At 35.5% G+C, this 18,239-nt stretch overlaps 1 protein-coding gene across 4 annotated transcripts in view; it reads left to right on the top strand.

Moving 5' to 3' along the window:
* CHD9 (chromodomain helicase DNA binding protein 9) overlaps positions 1-18,239 on the top strand; it is a 174,097-nt gene that overhangs the window by 150,753 nt on the left and 5,105 nt on the right. The window contains exons 29-36 of one of the 4 annotated variants that reach the window (XM_044664150.1): positions 3,992-4,194; positions 4,395-5,297; positions 6,364-6,524; positions 8,698-8,922; positions 9,923-10,091; positions 13,457-13,596; positions 14,114-14,335; positions 16,916-17,044. In XM_044664150.1, coding sequence (XP_044520085.1) covers positions 3,992-4,194; positions 4,395-5,297; positions 6,364-6,524; positions 8,698-8,922; positions 9,923-10,091; positions 13,457-13,596; positions 14,114-14,335; positions 16,916-17,044 — 2,152 coding nt within the window. Of the gene's footprint in view, positions 1-3,991; positions 4,195-4,394; positions 5,298-6,360; positions 6,525-8,697; positions 8,971-9,922; positions 10,092-13,456; positions 13,597-14,113; positions 14,336-16,915; positions 17,045-18,239 lie in introns of all 4 variants that reach the window. The other 3 variants (XM_044664149.1, XM_044664152.1, XM_044664151.1) reach the window with 3 other exon arrangements.

The following is an 18,239-nucleotide window of genomic DNA, read 5'->3' as shown; positions in this document are numbered from 1 at the left end:
TGTTTCCAAATGACCTATTTTGCTTTTTAAGTTCTTTTCCCAATTTTCTTCAACCACTCCTAATTGTTTTTTGAATTATGTTTTGAGTTCTTCCAAAGGCTGAGTCCAATTTGCTGGAGTTTCTGAGTTTTTGCTTGGTGTTTCTTGTTTCTCCTCTATTTGTTCTTTGTTCATTACCTGAATAGAAGCTGTCAATTATAATTTCTTTTTTCTTTTTCTGTTATTTAATCATGTTTTTCCTTCTTTCCCCCCCCCCCTTATTGGCTTTATTCTTGCTCCTCTTTATTTGCTAGATATGTGAGTTTGAGCTTTTCTGCCCTGAGGGGGCTTCTTCTCTGCTCTGCTGATTAACTGGATTAGGCTGATACCTGTTGTATTAATGTACCCTGAGGCCAGATCTTCCCCAGCTGCCAGCAGAGGCTGAAGGTGAAAGTGAAGGTGTGGAGGACCCTCTCTGCTCCTTTCTGCCAGCCACCCAGTCAGATCCCTGAGTTTCCTGTGGTGATACCAAGGTACTCATCACAGTTGCAGCCTTCACTCTGGGATCCCAGTCAGCTGTATTCCTACTGGGGGTCTCAGCACAGTAGGTGGGGGAGGGGTTTTGGATCTTTCACTTATACTCAAGAATTTGACTTTTTTTTATGTACCTTTCAGGTTGGATCGAGTAGGAGAGACCTGTGACTCTTGTCTTATTGTTGAGATTGGCTTTCTGTCTATTTTGTAGACTTGGTTGTTTGTTAGCTCTGTCATTTCGAGTTTTTCTGCCCTCTAGAAGCTTTTTCTCTGCACTATTTATAAACTGGATTAAGCTAGTTGAGCTGATCTGAAGAGCTGAATGTGCCCTGAAACCAAAACTTCCAGAAGCAGAAACCTAAGATGGAGATGTGGTGGCTGAAGGCTGCAAGCAGCCTATCTTCTTCTGTTTCTCTCTGCCAGCTGCCTCCTTGCCAGCCGTGGTCAGAGTCCTGAGCTTCCCGTAGTTGTGATAGCAAGGTACTCTGTCCCAGTTGGAGCCCTCACCCTGAGATCCCACTGCCTGAGTCTCAGCATAGTAGGTGGGGGAAGGGCCCTGGGACCTTACTTCTTTCTTTTCTTAAAATGGAGAATTCAACATTCTCTGCATACCTCTTAAGTTAAATTGAGCAAGGGTCTTATTGTTGGGTTTGATTTCTGTCCCCTTTGATGCTCTTTGTTTTTGATTGGTGTGGAAGGGTTTTCATTAAGGAATGAACTTTTGCTTGCTTCTAAGTCACCATCTTGACTCAGCCACCCAAAATATGATTTTTTTTAAGTTTATTTATTTAAATAATTGATTTAGAACATTTTTCCATGGTTACATGATTAATGTTCTTTCCTCCCCTCCTTCCACCCCACTCCCGTAGCCAATGAGCAGTTCCACTGGGTTTTACATGTGTCATTCATCAAGACCTATTTCCATATTATTAATATTTGCACTAGTGATTATTTAGAGTCTACATCCCCAATCATATCCCCATCAAACAATGTGATCAAGCAGTTGTTTTTCTTTTGTATTTCTACTCCCACAGTTCTTTCTCTGCCTAAATATGATCTTGACTGGGCAAAAATATTCATTTAAAGGCCTGAAAGAAAAAGAAATTCTGGGCAAATTAATCAAGTTCAGTGCATCTAACAAAAGCTGTGTCACTATCTGAACTTAAAACATAGGCACTCAGAATCTCCCGTGTCAGTTTTCTTTTGTCATGCAAAAGAACACAGAATTGGTAGAGTAATCTCAATGAATTTGAACTTAGCTTATAAAGAAAAATTTTAATGAAAACTGAAATGTGACGTTCAACAAAAGTACTACTACATATCTGAAGAATGATAGTATTTACTTTCTGATGTATGTTGCTGTTCACACATATGTTTACTTCCTTCCATGACCAATTACCCAAACTGTGGTATACAAACCTACTTATTTTAATTTCTTTATCATTTATTCACTTCTTACATTCTTTCAGTTTGCTTCTGTTCTCATCATTCTATTGAAACTTTATTCTTAAAATGCACCAATAATCTTTTCTTAGCCCTTGTTCTCTTTGCTCTAACCCCAATCTTGTCTCCCCACCCCAACTTCCCTTTTTATTTTAATGACGTCATCATTCTCTCAATCACCAAGTCTCTGAACTTAATAACAATCTTCAACTTTTGTTTTGCTCATCACGATGGTCATGATTCACCAAATATTTCTCAATTCTAAATAGTGTCAAAGTGGTTAGGTGGCTCTTTGGATAGAGAATCAAGCCTGGAATCAGGAGTATCTAAGTTCATATCTGGCCTCAGACAATAACTAATTTTCTAACCCTGGACAAGTCACTTAATCCCAATTGCTAAGCCCTTACTGCTCTTCTGTCTTGGAACCAATACTTATATCAATTCTAAGACAGAAAGTAAGTTTTTTTTTAATTCTAAATATTGTCATTCACATGCATCTTTTTTCCTTCTCATTGACTTCTATTTTAGACTGTCATTACCTCACAACTTGTTTATTCCAATAATTTCCATTTTTTCATGAGTCCTGAGGCTGAAAACCGAAAATCAGGATATAAAGCTTGAAATCTAATAATTCTGCGCCTCATTTATATTGTATGCCAAAATTATGTAGAATGTAGAACTGATTGTTTTCTATCCCTGCAAACTTTTCAACTTCTGCATGGAATAGAGAAAAGTAATAAATTAGAAAAGTTGAACATATTCAACCCTGGAATAACCAAATAGTCTTTTCAAAAAAATAATTTACCATAATTGCAACATTCTATTTAAGTCTCAATAAGTAACCCACAAAGGATATGGGAATTTTTTGCTCTACAAAACAAATTAGTATGAAAGATAATTCCCTCTGCCCCACTCTTCATCTAACAACATTCTAACCATCTTTCCATTTTCAACTCTAATTAATATCATGCTTGAAAATTGCTCTCCAATTCCAATCTATAGTAATCTTTCCCTCTTCTGAACTCCTTTGGTGCTTTTTCCTTTTGTGCTAATTTGACACCTAATGTACTGCTCTGAATTAGTTTAACTTTTTATGTGTGTGCATCTTATTTTTATAACTAGATTAAAATTCTTTGTAGGGAGGAAACATTTTTCATACCTCTTAGTTTCCCATAGTGTCTGGCAATCATCTTTTCCATTTTGTTTCTACAACTACAACTCATGGTCAAGTCTTGGATACCTGATACCTAGACTGTTACAGTAGCCTCTTAACTGGTAGTCCCACCTCTAGATCCTCTTCTATCCCCTTGCTCAAAAAAGTATTATGGTTCCCCATTTCCTACAGAATAAAACTCATACTTCTCAGCCTAGCATTCAAGACCCTCTGTTATCTAGCCTCTAGTTCCCTTTCTAGCCTTATCTTCCACTATTTAGGCCCGTACAGCAAACAATTTGATGTACTCATCATTCATCCAGGATGAAGTATATCTTTTTGTTTTTAGGCTTATACAAATACTATTTCTTCTCCTATCACTTGCCCCCAAATTTCCCTCTATTAAAATGTCTTCGAATACTCCCTTCAAATGCCACCTGTCCCACTATGCTTCTCCAATAATCCAGCTAAAAAGAAATTCCTCAGACATCTGAACTCTACATTACTTTGTTTAACTCCTTTGATATATATCCCATACTGCTTTTTATCATAGACATTTGACTGCAGGTATCATAACCTTTACCATTTTGTAAGCCTCTTGAAGTTAGGGACTCTTTTATATTTTCATGTCATCCACAAAGCTTAACACATTGCTTTGTATATATTAGATATTCAAATACTTGTTGAGTAATTGAAAACTAGACAACTCAATGAATGTTTGAATATAAATGAGCCAACAATAAAAATCCGTATAATGCCATTGCTGTTGCTATCATCACTGAGTTTTAAAAATTTGTCTTATCACTAAATTCTTTTTAGAATTCTTTTGTACAAGTTACTTAAATATGTATTGTTCTTTTTTCCAATCTGATTAAAAAATAGATGGACAAGAAGAGAGGAAGCTGACTTTTATAGAGTTGTTTCTACTTTTGGAGTGGTATTTGATCCTGACAGAGGACAGTTTGACTGGACAAAATTTAGAGCCATGGCTAGACTGCACAAGAAAACAGATGATAGTTTGGAGAAGTATTTATATGCTTTTATGTCCATGTGCAGGAGAGTTTGCCGCCTTCCTTCCAAAGAAGGTTTGTAAAATCTGTCTCTACATGCCTAAAACAAAAAAAAAAACTTAAATAAATATGTCATATTTTTGCCTCAAATCACAAAGTATACTTTAATTATATTTGTAATGTATATATAATTATATATAAATATAATATATTATATTTGGGGTTTTTTAATGTGTAATGCTCTATCCTTAAGGTTTTGATTTCTCTTAATATAGAATTGGTGGACCCAAGTATTTTTATCCAACCCATCACAGAGGAACGTGCTTCTAGGACTTTGTATCGAATTGAGCTTCTAAGGAAAGTACGAGAACAGGCTCTCCGACATCCACAACTGTTTGAACGTTTAAAGCTTTGTCAGCCAAATCCAGATTTGCCCATCTGGTGGGAGTGTGGCACTCATGACAGAGATTTGCTTATTGGAGCAGCTAAGCATGGGGTTAGCAGGACAGACTATCACATTCTTCGTGATCCTGAACTCTCATTTATGGCAGCTCAGAGGAACTATAGTCAAAATAAAATGACTCATTCAAGAACTTCTACTCCACTTATTCAACAGTATCAGATGGCACTGTCTGCTTCCCCTCTTTCTTCTCAACCAAGGTTACTGGATGCTAAAGGGAATGCCCTGGAAGATACAAAAGTTAAAAACGAAAGCCTTAAAGAGGAGCCTCAGTCTTCTGGAGAGGAATCTGTGTCTTCTGAAGAAATTAGAACAGGAATAAAATCTGAACCTTTAAGCCCAAAGAATGGTGTTTTGCCACAGACTACTGGAGACCCAAAGTCTGGTGGAAAGGTTGAAACAGATAGGCGCATGGTTGCAGCCAGGACAGAACCCCTAACGCCAAACCCAGCTTCCAAGAAACAGAGAGTCAGTAAAAGGGGATCTGAATCCAGCTCTGATTCAGACTCAGATTCTGACAGATCTTCTTGTTCTTCTAGATCATCATCTTCTTCCTCCTCCTCTTCTTCCTCTTGTTCCCACTCTCGATCTGGATCTAGCTCTTCATCATCTTCATCTTGTTCTTCAGCATCTTCTTCATCCTCATCTTCTTCTTCCTCATCCTCTTCTTCTTCTTCATCAGAAGAAAGTGATAGTGAAGAAGAAGCACAGAAGCGAGGTAAGAACACATTAATATTGCTATTTTATAAGTTTAAAAAAGGGAAAATACATTAATTTACTGGAAAAGTCAAATTTTAAATGTTCAATTTTATATAGTAATGTTTTATTAGAAAAATACTAACGAAAAACAAAGTAGACTTTCTGACAGGTGATATGGTATAATTTCAAAAAGATTGGAATTGGAAATATAGGATACTTGTGCTCCTCTCCAGGCTCTGTCACTTACTAACATTGTTTGACAAGTTGCTCCACTTTTCTCAGACTCATTTTCTGTAAAATGATGGAGTTGAACTAGATGATCTCTAAGTTCCCTTCCAACTCTTAAAGCCAATATTAAATTGACTTTAAAGGAGTCTATTTAGTAATAATACCTTATCTATCTAAAGAAATTTGGAAGCACTACAAAAATCATATGCTCAATACTCAGTAGCAAAAAAGGAATATTGTTGCTTATTAGTACTGCTAAATTTTGCTGCCTCTTAGACTTTTTCTAAGAATATCTTAATTTCAGAAATAAGAATTACATATGGGAGACATCAAGTAACAATTTAAATACTGCTTAACCAATTTCAAAAATTAAAAAAAAACGGGGGCAGCTGGGTAGCTCAGTGGAGTGAGAGTCAGGCCTAGAGACAGGAGGTCCTAGGTTCAAACCCGGCCTCAGCCACTTCCCAGCTGTGTGACCCTGGGCAAGTCACTTGACCCCCATTGCCTACCCTTACCACTCTTCCACCTATGAGACACTACACCGAAGTACAAGGGTTTAAAAAAAAAAGCCAAAATAAAAAAAATTAAAATTAAAAAAAAAAGTTATTCTTAAAAGACTTATCACAAGTAATTTTCTTAGGGAAAATAGTAATTTCCTCGGGGAAATAAGAGTTTTTTAAAACCATGCATTAGGTATTTCTTTTGAATTTGTTTTTCTTTTCGAATGATTCTTTTGTTGCATTTTCAAAAAGAACTTAAATGGAAACATGGTTATAAATTAGCTAGTTAAACTTAAAAAATTTTTTATTAAATACAATGTATATTCACATAGATAATGCTAACTGTGTTATTAGCAGAAGGCACCACTCACATGAAATCATATGATGAGGAAAGTGTTGCATCACTAAGCACTATACAAGATGAGACTCAGGATAGTTTTCAGATGAACAATGGAACACCGAATTCTGCTTACATCTTACAAGGCGGATACATGCTGGCTGCTTCTTATTGGCCAAAGGTAATTTAATAAAAAGGAATTTACATTTTTCTAGATTTGTATTTAAAATTCTAATATTAGATTTTGTTTTGTTCTGCATAAGATTGTACCTGAAAATTTGACAGAAATTTCAAGGGTACTAAAGAACGTAGGAATGGATGGATGGATGGATGGATGGATGGATGGATGGATAGATAGATAGATAGATAGATAGATAGATAGATAGATAGATAGATAGATAGATAGATAGATATACATATACATAGGCAGTTTCCAAATTATGAATTTGTAGCATTCCAAAAATTCATCTGTAAATTGGTTATTAGTACTTAAAACCTATCTTCCAATACAAGTAATGTTATTTATACATGGTATTCCCAGGACAGCTCAAAAAAGCCAACTTTATCTAAAATGTACTTTGAAAGGTACCTTACCAGTAGTTTTCTAAAGCCTAACCACATATGTAATAGTGATTCTGTTTTTCTCTGGTAAATTGCATAAAAATTTGGAATTTTAGAATACATTTCCTTCATCCCTGAATTGAAAGTAATAATTTAGTTCTCCAGTTCCCTGACATTAGTAGTGTCCTTGTGGTCAGGGGCTCTAGCACTAACAATGAAGGCATTGACAGTAAGGAGTTAGGACAGTGATGAGCAAACTACAGCCCACGAGTTGCCTTAGAAACAGACTGACAGGAACATTTCCTTTCCTTTGGCCCCCTCTTTAAAAAGTTTGCCCATCACTGAGTTAGGACAGTCCTATAAGTAGCACTAAGCAACTGGTATGAAGGTACAGACATAAAAGAACAGAATGGTGAGACTACCTACCAAATATGAATACTAAACAACACTTCTAGAGCCTGGGTTGCTTCCCCATTCACATCCTTTCTTTTCTTTTGGATATCTAATATATTGGTCTAACTTCTTCCTTTTTCATTTTTAAACATACTGGATTAAAAAGCTTTCTTGCAATGCTTCCTCACTTTCCCTAGCTTAACCTCTACACACACACACACACACACGCACGCACACACACACACACACACAATTTCTCTCATATATATGTATATAAATATGTATATGTGCATATATATGCATATATATTTTTTTCATTTAGACACTAAGGAAAGCAAGTGTTAATGGGGTCTTTGGATCCACAAAAGATTCAGCATTACCTAATTTTTTCATTTTAATTTTTAAATATTTTTCCATATTTACATTATTCATTTTCTTTCCCTCCCCCCTCCCAGAGCCAACAAGCAATTCCACTGCCTTGTACAATTGTTATCACTTGATCCCTATTTACATATTATTCATTTTTGCTATGGAGCAATTTTTTCAGCATTATTTTAGAGCATTTTATTATAGGAAACTCTGGGGTGATGAGTTCTGATAAATAGGGCTTTGAGAAAAAGAGATGTGAATTTACAGAAGGAATCAATACTAGAAAAAAATGTGGACCTGAATGACCACTGTTTTGAAGAGGAAAAGATAGACCAAGAGTAGGTGAGAAGTAAATGGGGAATGGGGAAGGAAATTCCTGTAGACAAGGCCCCCTAACCCTTATTAAACAAAGGCTCTTTGATAAACTGAGATTACACATATACATCTAAATCAAAATTTGTATGCTCTTCTAGAAACACTTGTGTTCATGTAAAAATGTATTTTTATCTAAGTGTTAACAGAATATTTTCTTCATCTCTTTGGTAGTTGATGACAGATAACTTGACAGAAAAATTAGACCCTCACTTTGCAGTCTTCTATAACACAATATTTATTTTAAAGCTAGTTAATTTTTTACTTTTTTATGACTAAAGGACTTAATTTTCATCTTTTTTCATCAATGACATAATTGTGCAGAATGGATATCCATATTAAAAAGCAATAGTAGTTCAATTAAATAAAAAGACTAAAACTAAAGATAAATTTATCCATTAATGGGTCTACTGAACACATTTCTACAATGTCTTTTTTATATATGTCCTTTTAGGGGGCAACAATTAAAAGTGTAAATTGAAGGCAATTTTCAAGAAAAGTTAGCCCCTTTTCTTCATTTGTTCTTTTGTTTCTCTCTCTAAAATATATTCTGAAGCTCTGAACACTTCTTCCCAAGTAAGATATACATACTTAGGCTGAATTAAATCTTTGAAAGTTTGTGTCTGTTCTGATCCTTATATTGCTTGTGCGTGACACAGGATCGAGTGATGATTAATCGGTTAGACAGCATTTGTCAAACAGTCCTGAAAGGAAAGTGGCCATCAGCCCGGAGGGGTTACGAGGGAAGTGCAGTTGCATCTTTCTATACAACCAAGCTTCTGGACAGCCCGGGTGCTGCTGCAGACACTGGCGAGCCCTGCTTGCTGACTCCTCCAAGTGCAGGGGCAAGAGAAGAGCGTGACCAGTCCACACAGATGTCAAAGGTGAAGAAGCATGTACGAGAAAAGGAGTTTACAGTGAAAATCAATGACGTATGTTTATTTTTATTGCCCTAGGACCTGATTGCGATTGCCGTGTGCAGCATGTTTTTTCCTGCAAGTGGCTGCCTGCTCTCACTCTTACTTCTTTGCACATTAGTTTTCGGTATTTGGATTGGGTTTCTTTTACACGTTCAGAATGTTGAACTTGTGTATTCTACTAAAGATTATCATCCTGCTGATTGAGATGCTTTCTTAAGTTAGTGTGGAGCAGATTCTAAGCATCTGGTACATTTTTGACACATGGATACACATCCTGGCAATGTGGTATAGTGGATAAACAGAGTCCAAAAGGCTGAGGTGCAGAGCCTTCCTGTGGTCTCTTAGGAGCAGCAATGTGACCATGCAGAGTCATTCACATTCTCTGAAGGTCAAACAGCTCTCTCTGCCTTTCATACTAAGATAGGTCTCAGGTTTTGACTTGTTTCCTTGTGAAGAATTCCTTTGCTGACAAAAGCACATATCTTTGATGTTTTGATGCATATGAACAATATTTGTTCTCAATATGTTTGACTACCTTGAACATTTTAGTATATTCTGCTATAAGCAACAATTTTAGTTTTGTGTATTTTTTAAACTGTCCATGACTAAATTGATTACTCAGATATGCAAAGTGATAAAATCTTCTAAAAATTTTCTTTGGTAATGGACAAAGATATAGTTGTTTGGCAATCATGTGAGAGATGTTTTTTTGTTGGAAAGCTATATGTAGTATTTGGATATTTCATTTAAACCAGAAAAGTTAATATATCTTTAACAAACTTTTATTCAAAAAAATTCTAAAATTGGCTTACATTAGGAAAGGCGTAATATGATTAATTTTCATGATTTTTTCCAATATCTTGCAGATCTTCTATAGTAGAATTTCTCTTTAAAATCCTTTATCTTGGGGGAGATGTTGATAGTTTTGCAAGTTTTTATTTTAATATTCACATTTATTTAACAGGAAGGCGGTTTGAAGTTGACTTTTCAAAAGCAAGGACTTTCTCAGAAAAGGCCGCTTGAAAATGAAGATGGTTCACTAGGACAGCAGCAGTACCTAGCACGGCTTCGGGAACTTCAAAATGCTTCAGAGACCAGCCTTGTCAATTTTCCAAAGTCTATGCCAATATCGGGTAAATAAATCATATATAAAAGTATTATTTACCTCATAATAATAAAACTTCCTCTTCATTTCAGAATTCTACTCATGATACAATACATGAAAATTTCTTGTTTTAGACCTTTTATTCTTCATGTTTGTCTTAAATATTAATTAAAAAAAAGTTACAGTGTTGTATAGTAATAGACCACAAGGCTTAGACTTAAAAGGCCTTTGAATTATAAAACAGAGTTCCTACTGTTTTACTAAGTAGTTGTATAATAACTCACCTCACCTCTGAGCTTCCCATTTATTAAAGAAAGGTTTGAACTGGATTATATTTTCTGTTTCCATAGTACTTAAGATTGATAATATACTTTCCTCACAACAATATGAGGAAGTAGTTAATAGGTAAATATACAAAAGATTTATGATCTCATTGGTATTGGGTAGCTCCCTCTGTGGGGACTGTTGGCATCCATGAGTATTGCAGTCTATCTGGGATTTGGTGGATTGAACATAGTTTTTTGAGGCACACAGGAATCAATTGTCCTACCCAAGATTACAAGGCAAGTAAGAGAGAAAATTTTAACCCAAATCTTCCTAGTTCCAGTCAGCAATAAATATTTATTAAGCACATACTAAGCACTACTGTGTGTAGGGGGATACAAAAAAGTAAAAAAAAAAAAAAAACCCTGCTCCCAGGAAGTTCAGATTCGGGTGAGGGAGACAACATGCAAATATCTGTGTACAAACAAGCTATGTACAGGATTGATCTGGAAATAATCAACAGAAGGAAGGCCTTAAGATTAAGGAATGATCAGGGAAGGCTTCCTGTGAAAGGTAGGATTTTACCTGGAACTTCAGGAAAGCCAGGAGGCAGAGATGAAGAGGGAGAGAATTACAGGCACATGGGACAGTCTGTGAAGGTACTCAGAGTCAGGAGATGATAATGGCTTGTTCATTGAACAGCAAGGGATAGATCCAGTGTCACTGGATCACAGAGTACATGGTAGGAAAAATGAGGGGCAGTTTAGGTGTAAAAGACTGGTTAGATTGGGGGACAGGGAGAGACTGGGAGCCCATGGAGTTTTTTAAGTAAGGAGGTGGCATGGTTTAAGAAAAGCAATTTGAGACCTGAATAGAAAATTGACTAAAATAAGGGGAGACTTATGGCAAGGAGATTGACCAGTAGGACAATTTTACTTTGGCCTATCTGTTTTCTTTATGAATTAAAAAAATCCATTGCATTTATTGATCCTTTGAGGTATTCTTAAATGCTGGTCCTTCTAATATTAAACCCATTTTAAAAAGAAACTGAAGAGCAAAATGGCTTGTAAAAGTAAGTTCCCTTTCTAGTGCTGATATTTTTTAATTTTATTATTCAAATGAATGAATTTGTTTAATTGTTAGTTTCCTATAAAATAACTTCATCTGTGAATTAATAAATATATTAGGGGAGATTCATTTAGGAAAAACACAGATTGCTAAAGCCTCAAAAAGAACATTAGAATATGATTTTGCATTAAAAATTTCTAACTGACAGAATCTTATTCATTAGTACAGGTTAGAAGAGAAGTTCTTAACTTTGTTGTTGTTGTTGTTATTGTGTACCCCCTACATAATAAAGCCTAGACTTATTCTCAAAATAATGGCCTTTTAAAAAAATTCACACTTGAATGAAATACTAAATTTCAATGATGGATAGAAGAATTGTTTTCACTATTCTAATATAACGATACCATGAAATTTATCCCCAAATCCTTTGAGGGTCTATGGAACCTTTGAGTTAGAAGCAAAGAGTCATGAGAGACTTCAAATATCATCTAATCTAAGCTTCGACTCAGTGCAGGGATTCTTTCTGCAGCATCCCCACAAATGATCATCTAGTCTCTGTGTAAACATTTATGATGATAGAAAACTCACTGTTTTCCAGGATGGTTCAGCTGTTCCCTAGTTTTCTAAGAGTCAATCTAAGATCCCTCCTTCAATTAAAGTTCTTTGCTTTTCTTTTTTCCTCCCTTTTAAGCCCTACTTCAGGATTTGGAAGCTTTGTTTGCTTGTAGCTATTATGTCCCTAGTATTATATTTCCTCTTAATTTCCCTTCCTTATCTCTAATCTTTTCCCTGTTGAGCTTAATGTATTTTTACACCAAACTGTGTATTCAGCCCTCTTTTGTTTCATGTAAGTGAAGTTCAGGTAATGTCTGCTCCTCAACCTCCCTCTTCCTTGTTTGTATTTTCCTTCTCATGTTACTCCAGTTTTGAAGAAATGGCAAATTCCACCCTCTTCTTCCTCCTTTCTGCACTGCTGTCTTGCTCCTTTTACCCTTCTTTCTCATTCTCTTCCTCAGGCTCTTTGACTAGACCCAGGCTATCCCCAGGGCTTCTTCATTTCTTGCTTAACCTCTTCAATACCCTGTGAAGGCATTAAAGTTCTGAAGGAACATGTATTTCTTCTCCTATTAGAATGTTAACATGACATCATCATATAACTCCTCCAGTTGCTCAAAAAATTTCACTTTAAAGGCATCTCTGGACTCTTGTGTTAATTTATATTTCAAAGTTTCTACTCAGCTCTGGTCTTTTTATTGGAAATGCTTGAAAGTCCACTATTCTGTAAGGCATCTAGGTGGTTCAGTAGATAGAGCAATGGGCCTGAAATCAGGAAGACCTGTGTCCAAATCCATCTTCACACCCTTAATAGTCATGTGATGCTGGGTAAGTCACTCACCCTATTTCTGCCTTAGTTTCCCAAATTTCAAAGGAAATATGTTTTAAAGCACTTAGCACAGTGCCTTGCATTTAATATTCTCTTGGCACAAAAATACTAGCTGAATATGCCCAAAGAACTATAAAAGAAGGCATAGCTTTTGATCTAGCAATACCTCTACAAGGTCTGTATCCCAAAGAGATAAAAAAAAAATGGGAAAGGACCTATTTATACAAAAATACTTATAGCTGCTCTTTTTGTGGTGGCAAAGAATTGGAAACTAAACAGATGTCCCTCAACTGGGGAATGGCTGAATAAAATGTGATATATGATGGTGATGGAATACTATTGTGCTATAAGGAATGGTGAACAGGATGATTTCAAAAAGAACTAGATCTCTCCAAGACTCAGTTACATCATCTGTAAAATAGCTATTATAACAGGACCTACCTCGAGGGTTGTTGTAATGATAAAGTAAGATAACATTTGTGAAACACTTTACAAACTTAAAAGTGTTATTATAAAGGTTATTCTTATTATTAAGAAAAATTCTAGTCCATGCATTACTTACTTTAGGACATGCAAGATGAGAATCTGTTTCTAAAAGATGTTTCAGTTTTAAAGTATAAAATGATGCCCAAATTACTGGATTTTTTAATTGTGTTTTGCATTCTCATTTTGGTCAGGTACTTCTAGTCAGCCAGCTATTGGTGCCAATGGAGTGATATTAGAAAACCAGCCCATAGTCAAAAAAAGGAGAGGAAGAAGGAAGAATGTAGAAGATGTTGACATTCTCCTGTTAAATAGAAATAAACCACCTAATCATGTAAGTAACAGTCAAATTAGAACTGTTTACTCTGATTATTGACTCATATTCTCTAATCATTAACTCTAGAATTACAAAAGGGTATTTTACCATTATGTATTTTATAAAATAAGGATAATAAAAAGCTCTAATATACTTTTTAATTTTGTGATCCAGCATACAATAATACATAACAATTTTAAGCAAATTTGGAAAATTGATAGGTTTTTAAGTGACAATCCTACATTTTTCTTTTATTATTTTCAAAATCTTCCCTATTATCATAAATACAGAGCCAGGCCTGGATAAGGGAAGTCCTGAGTTCAAATGTGACCTCAGATACTTCCTACCTATGTGAACCTGGCCAAGTCACTTAACCCCAGTTGCCTCACCCTTACCACTCTTCTGCCTTCGAACCAATACTTAGTATCAATTCTAAGGTATAATTGAAGGGTTAAAAAATATAATCTTTCCTAGTATCAGAGTAAAAGTTGTTAATGAATTTGACATACAGTCTTTATTTCATCTTTTTCTAAAGGTTACTATAGGCATTACCACCTCACAAATTACTCCAGGAATAAATCCAGCACTGTCATATGCCCAATCTCAAGGGATACTTGATATAGAAAATCCAGTACCAGTTATTAATCTGAAAGATGGAACAAGACTTGCAGGCGATGATGCACCCAAAAGGAAGGATTTAGAAAAATGGCTTAAGGAGCACCCAGGTTATGTGGAAGACTTAGGAGCCTTTATTCCTGTAAGTAATTTTAAAAATATATTTAAATATATTTCTGTTATTTTTAGTAATCAGATACAGAGCAATCTTAGATTATTGTGAAGTATTCATTGTATATTTAGCCTACTCTCAGTAACTAAACAAAGAGTTATACTACATTACCCTCTTCTCAGAACCATGATGATTTGAAAATAAATAGCATCAGAAATACATCTTTTCCTATTTAAAATCATGATACTTTTAAGTGTCTTTTAGGAGTCTGCTGTAATTGTGGCAAAAAAATAAGCATTAAAACTAACAAAGCATTTCATGCATATGAAACAATTTTTAGTGGTATTTATTCTTCAAGAAATATGTTGTTATTACCTGGAGTCTAAATAAGCATGGAAGTCATTGAATTGAAAATTGAAAAATACGTGCCCACCATACTTGTGGTATTCTCAGTTTCAGTTTTAGATTATAAAGCTATAGCTTTTGCCACTTTTTTTACTTAGATATGTGAAAATTTAGAGTGAATTTGAAAGCTATTCCAAGTTTTAAAATGTGAGATCTGGCTATCCACAGATGACTAGGACCTCACCATCACCCACAAATACTCTACTTTGGTGTGTTGAAAAACTTCAAAATCCTTCATTAGATCATAAATGCTTTATCATGTCCCATCACCAGTATCTTTGCCTTTACCTCTCTGAAACCTATCCTTCATCCTCACTAGAACCTCCAGTCCCTCAATTTTCTTTCAAACCAGTCACATTCATTTCTGACCTCACTTTTTTCCTTTGATTAACCTATTTACCTCTACACTCTGCTATAGAATACTTCACCTACTAACTAGTCAACACTCCTGCCTTACCAAAACCCCAGCACTGGATTATTCCAAAAGTGCCTCCCCACTCAAAAAATTAACCTTCAATTTATTTTGTATGTATATGTTGTTTTATTCTTATCATAGTATCCCTAATACCTAGCACAGTGCTTGGTACATAGTAAGTATTTAGTAAACGCTTATTAATTTTCTTGAGGGCAGTAGAGTACTCCATTTACCAAAGATAGTCTCTATAATAGAATTCAGATAGTACTTACCTTTTAAAATCCAGAAAAGATAAGTCATACAAGCTACCTTAAATAAGTTTAATTGAAATGCGTTTATTTGAATGGAAGACTTTCTAAAGGAAACATTCAGTACCAAGAAATTCATTATTATATTCAAAGCCCCAGAATTGTTTTCCTACAGTGATGAGTGCTGATAATTCAGTAATTTCAGCTATGTATTTCCTACTTGAAGAAATCATTATTTCAAAAAGAAGTATAATATACTCAGTGTGGATACTCTTTTCATTGATACAGATATCAATCCCTCAGGACCCTAGTAGCTATTATTTTTATTTTTAGGAAGAATCATTGGAGATAGGAGGTGGGGGGAGATGAGGAGGAAGCAGTCCTGTGATCCCACCAATGTAGGAAATTCATTGTGAGGGAGCACCCTCCACCATTACAGATTTGTATAACTTGATTGGACCTGGCAGAGTTATCATAGCCATTGAGAATCTGGAACTCATCTTTATACCACAATGAGATATCTATTTAAATAAGACTTTAGTAGGAGTGTTTTTACCAAGGGATTAATTTCACTCTCCTGGGTAATTCTAATTTTTGCATCAAGCCTCATTTCAGTCTAACCTGACTCAAGAATGCTGTCTCAACTTGCAGATGCAAGAGGATAATGGAAAGTTGACTGCATTCCTGATAATAAAACTGGCCTTGTTCTAGTATTTTTAAGATACTTTTGAACATTAAGTTTAAAATATTTCTGAATTTTGTTGCCTTTGAATTGTTCAGAATGGCCAAGTTCAGAATGTTTGGATATTTTTTTCTTCAAGTGTTTCAGCAAGGTTTTCTATTGTGCTGTCTTTAGAGCCTTCCAAAAAGGAAACATAGTGCCTCAGGAGTTAATGAATTGTACCTCAGCAAAGGTCTCCAAGCACAAGCTAAATGACCACTTTTTGGGAATGTTATGGAGAAGATTAGATTGTAGTTGAAATAGATGGCCTTGTGACTAGACAAGTAGAAGACCTTTCAATTCTGAGCTGATTATGTGGAAAAGATGGCAGTGTAGTTTTTCCTTGTTCATATCATTTATACCTAAACCCTCTAGTTACTGAGCACTTTACAAAATGTTCCTTAATGCTTAAATTCGTCAGACATGTGAGATTGATACTTTGGCTTGTCCATGCCAAATGCATATTAAGAAAAGATGGGGGGGAGGAGTCATATGTTGTAGCATTACTGAAGAGAGTTAGCCTGGAAGACCTACATTCAAGCCACACTCTGACTATAGTTGTTTGACACTGGGATAAGTCACTTAAACTCTCAACCCCCCAGTGCCGCTCAAGATTATTCCCTGCAGGGAAGTTGCAGGTCTGTATTGGTAGAGGGAGTTTCTTCACCAGAGAACTTCCTACTTGGATGAAATCACAGGTCTGGACACAGAAAGGTAGAAGAGTCTGAAAAGTGTTTTGTTATTCTTTGAACATGAAATGAATCATCAGAGTATCCAGTCCCTTGATCCTCAGTGAAGAATTTTAATGTATTGTACTTTAGCGAATGCAGCTTCATGATGGGAGACCTAAGCAAAAAAGACATCGCTGCAGAAACCCCAACAAACTAGATGTTAATAGTCTCACTGGAGAAGAACGTGTTCAGTTGATTAACAGAAGAAATGCCAGAAAGGTATGTATAATTTCATTGTAGATTACCTGTGTGTGATATCATGGCATGGTAGCTAGACCTCTGCACTTAGAAACAAGAAGACTGAGATTTGAGTCCTGCTACAGAGATTTAGTACTCTCTCATCCTGGCAATGCAAGTCCTTAATTCTTTCCTCTTCTGTAAAACTAAGACAATTATAAAACTTATTTCATAGGCTTTTTGTTGTAAGGATCAAAAGAAAAGAGTGTGTGTGTGTGTGTGTGTGTGTGTGTGTGAGAGAGAGAGAGAGAGAGAGAGAGAGAGAGAGAGACACCTCTGAAGCTAAATTGAATGAGGTAGGCAGGTTACCTATATATTTTTGTTCCTAATATTTTCACCAGTAGAATTTTCAGTTTTTATAGTCTATTTCCTGACCACATGTAGCTAAACTATCACCAACTTGATTAAGATCATCTTTTTATTCCTATTGTATTGTGAAACTGGTCTCCTTCACCTCACAGAGGGAACATTGGAAGCCTTTTATTTCATCTCTTTCTAAAGTATTGGCTTCACACACAATTCAAACCCATTGTTGATTTCTGACTTTATGCTTTGTTCTTAAAGAAAGATAACTTCTCTGTGTCTTACCTTCCTCATCTCTTACGTAAAGATGTTGGATTAGATAACCCCTAGGTCTCTTTCAGCAAGAAACTTAAAGCCATTGTTTTAGTTGAAGTTGCATGTATATGTGTGCGTACATATATATGCATACACATATAAACACACATGCCCATGTGTAATTTTCATTGATGTCTTCTGTTTCGTACATCATCTTAGGTATTCCCAGTACCATTCTCTTTTCCCTCCCAGAGAGCCATCCCTTATCATAAATAGTGTTTCTTATAAAGGGGGAAAAAACCAGTGCAACCAATGGATACATTGAAAAAGCCCAAAAACTGTACAGTTGATCTTTTCCTAGTTTGCATTGTTGGTTTCTGTAACACAGACTAGGTGTTCAGCTGAATCTGGAAAACTAAAATTACAATTTTGGGTGAATTTATCTTATCTGTTTAAAACCAAATTGGGGGATTTCGAGAGGGAAGACATATAATAAAGTTTAATTGTGTTTTACTTTATTAAATATATAATTGCATGAAGTTTGCACTCCCTTTCTTTCTAAAATGTTTCCTTCTCCTGTAGATGCTCATGGCTTCCCATATCCCAACACAGATTAGTC

Source organism: Gracilinanus agilis, chromosome 2 (genome assembly GCF_016433145.1).
Source record: "Gracilinanus agilis isolate LMUSP501 chromosome 2, AgileGrace, whole genome shotgun sequence".
Lineage (NCBI taxonomy): Eukaryota > Metazoa > Chordata > Mammalia > Didelphimorphia > Didelphidae > Gracilinanus > Gracilinanus agilis.
The sequence above is the reverse complement of the archived record's forward strand: the minus strand, read 5'-3'. Positions and strand labels throughout refer to the sequence as shown.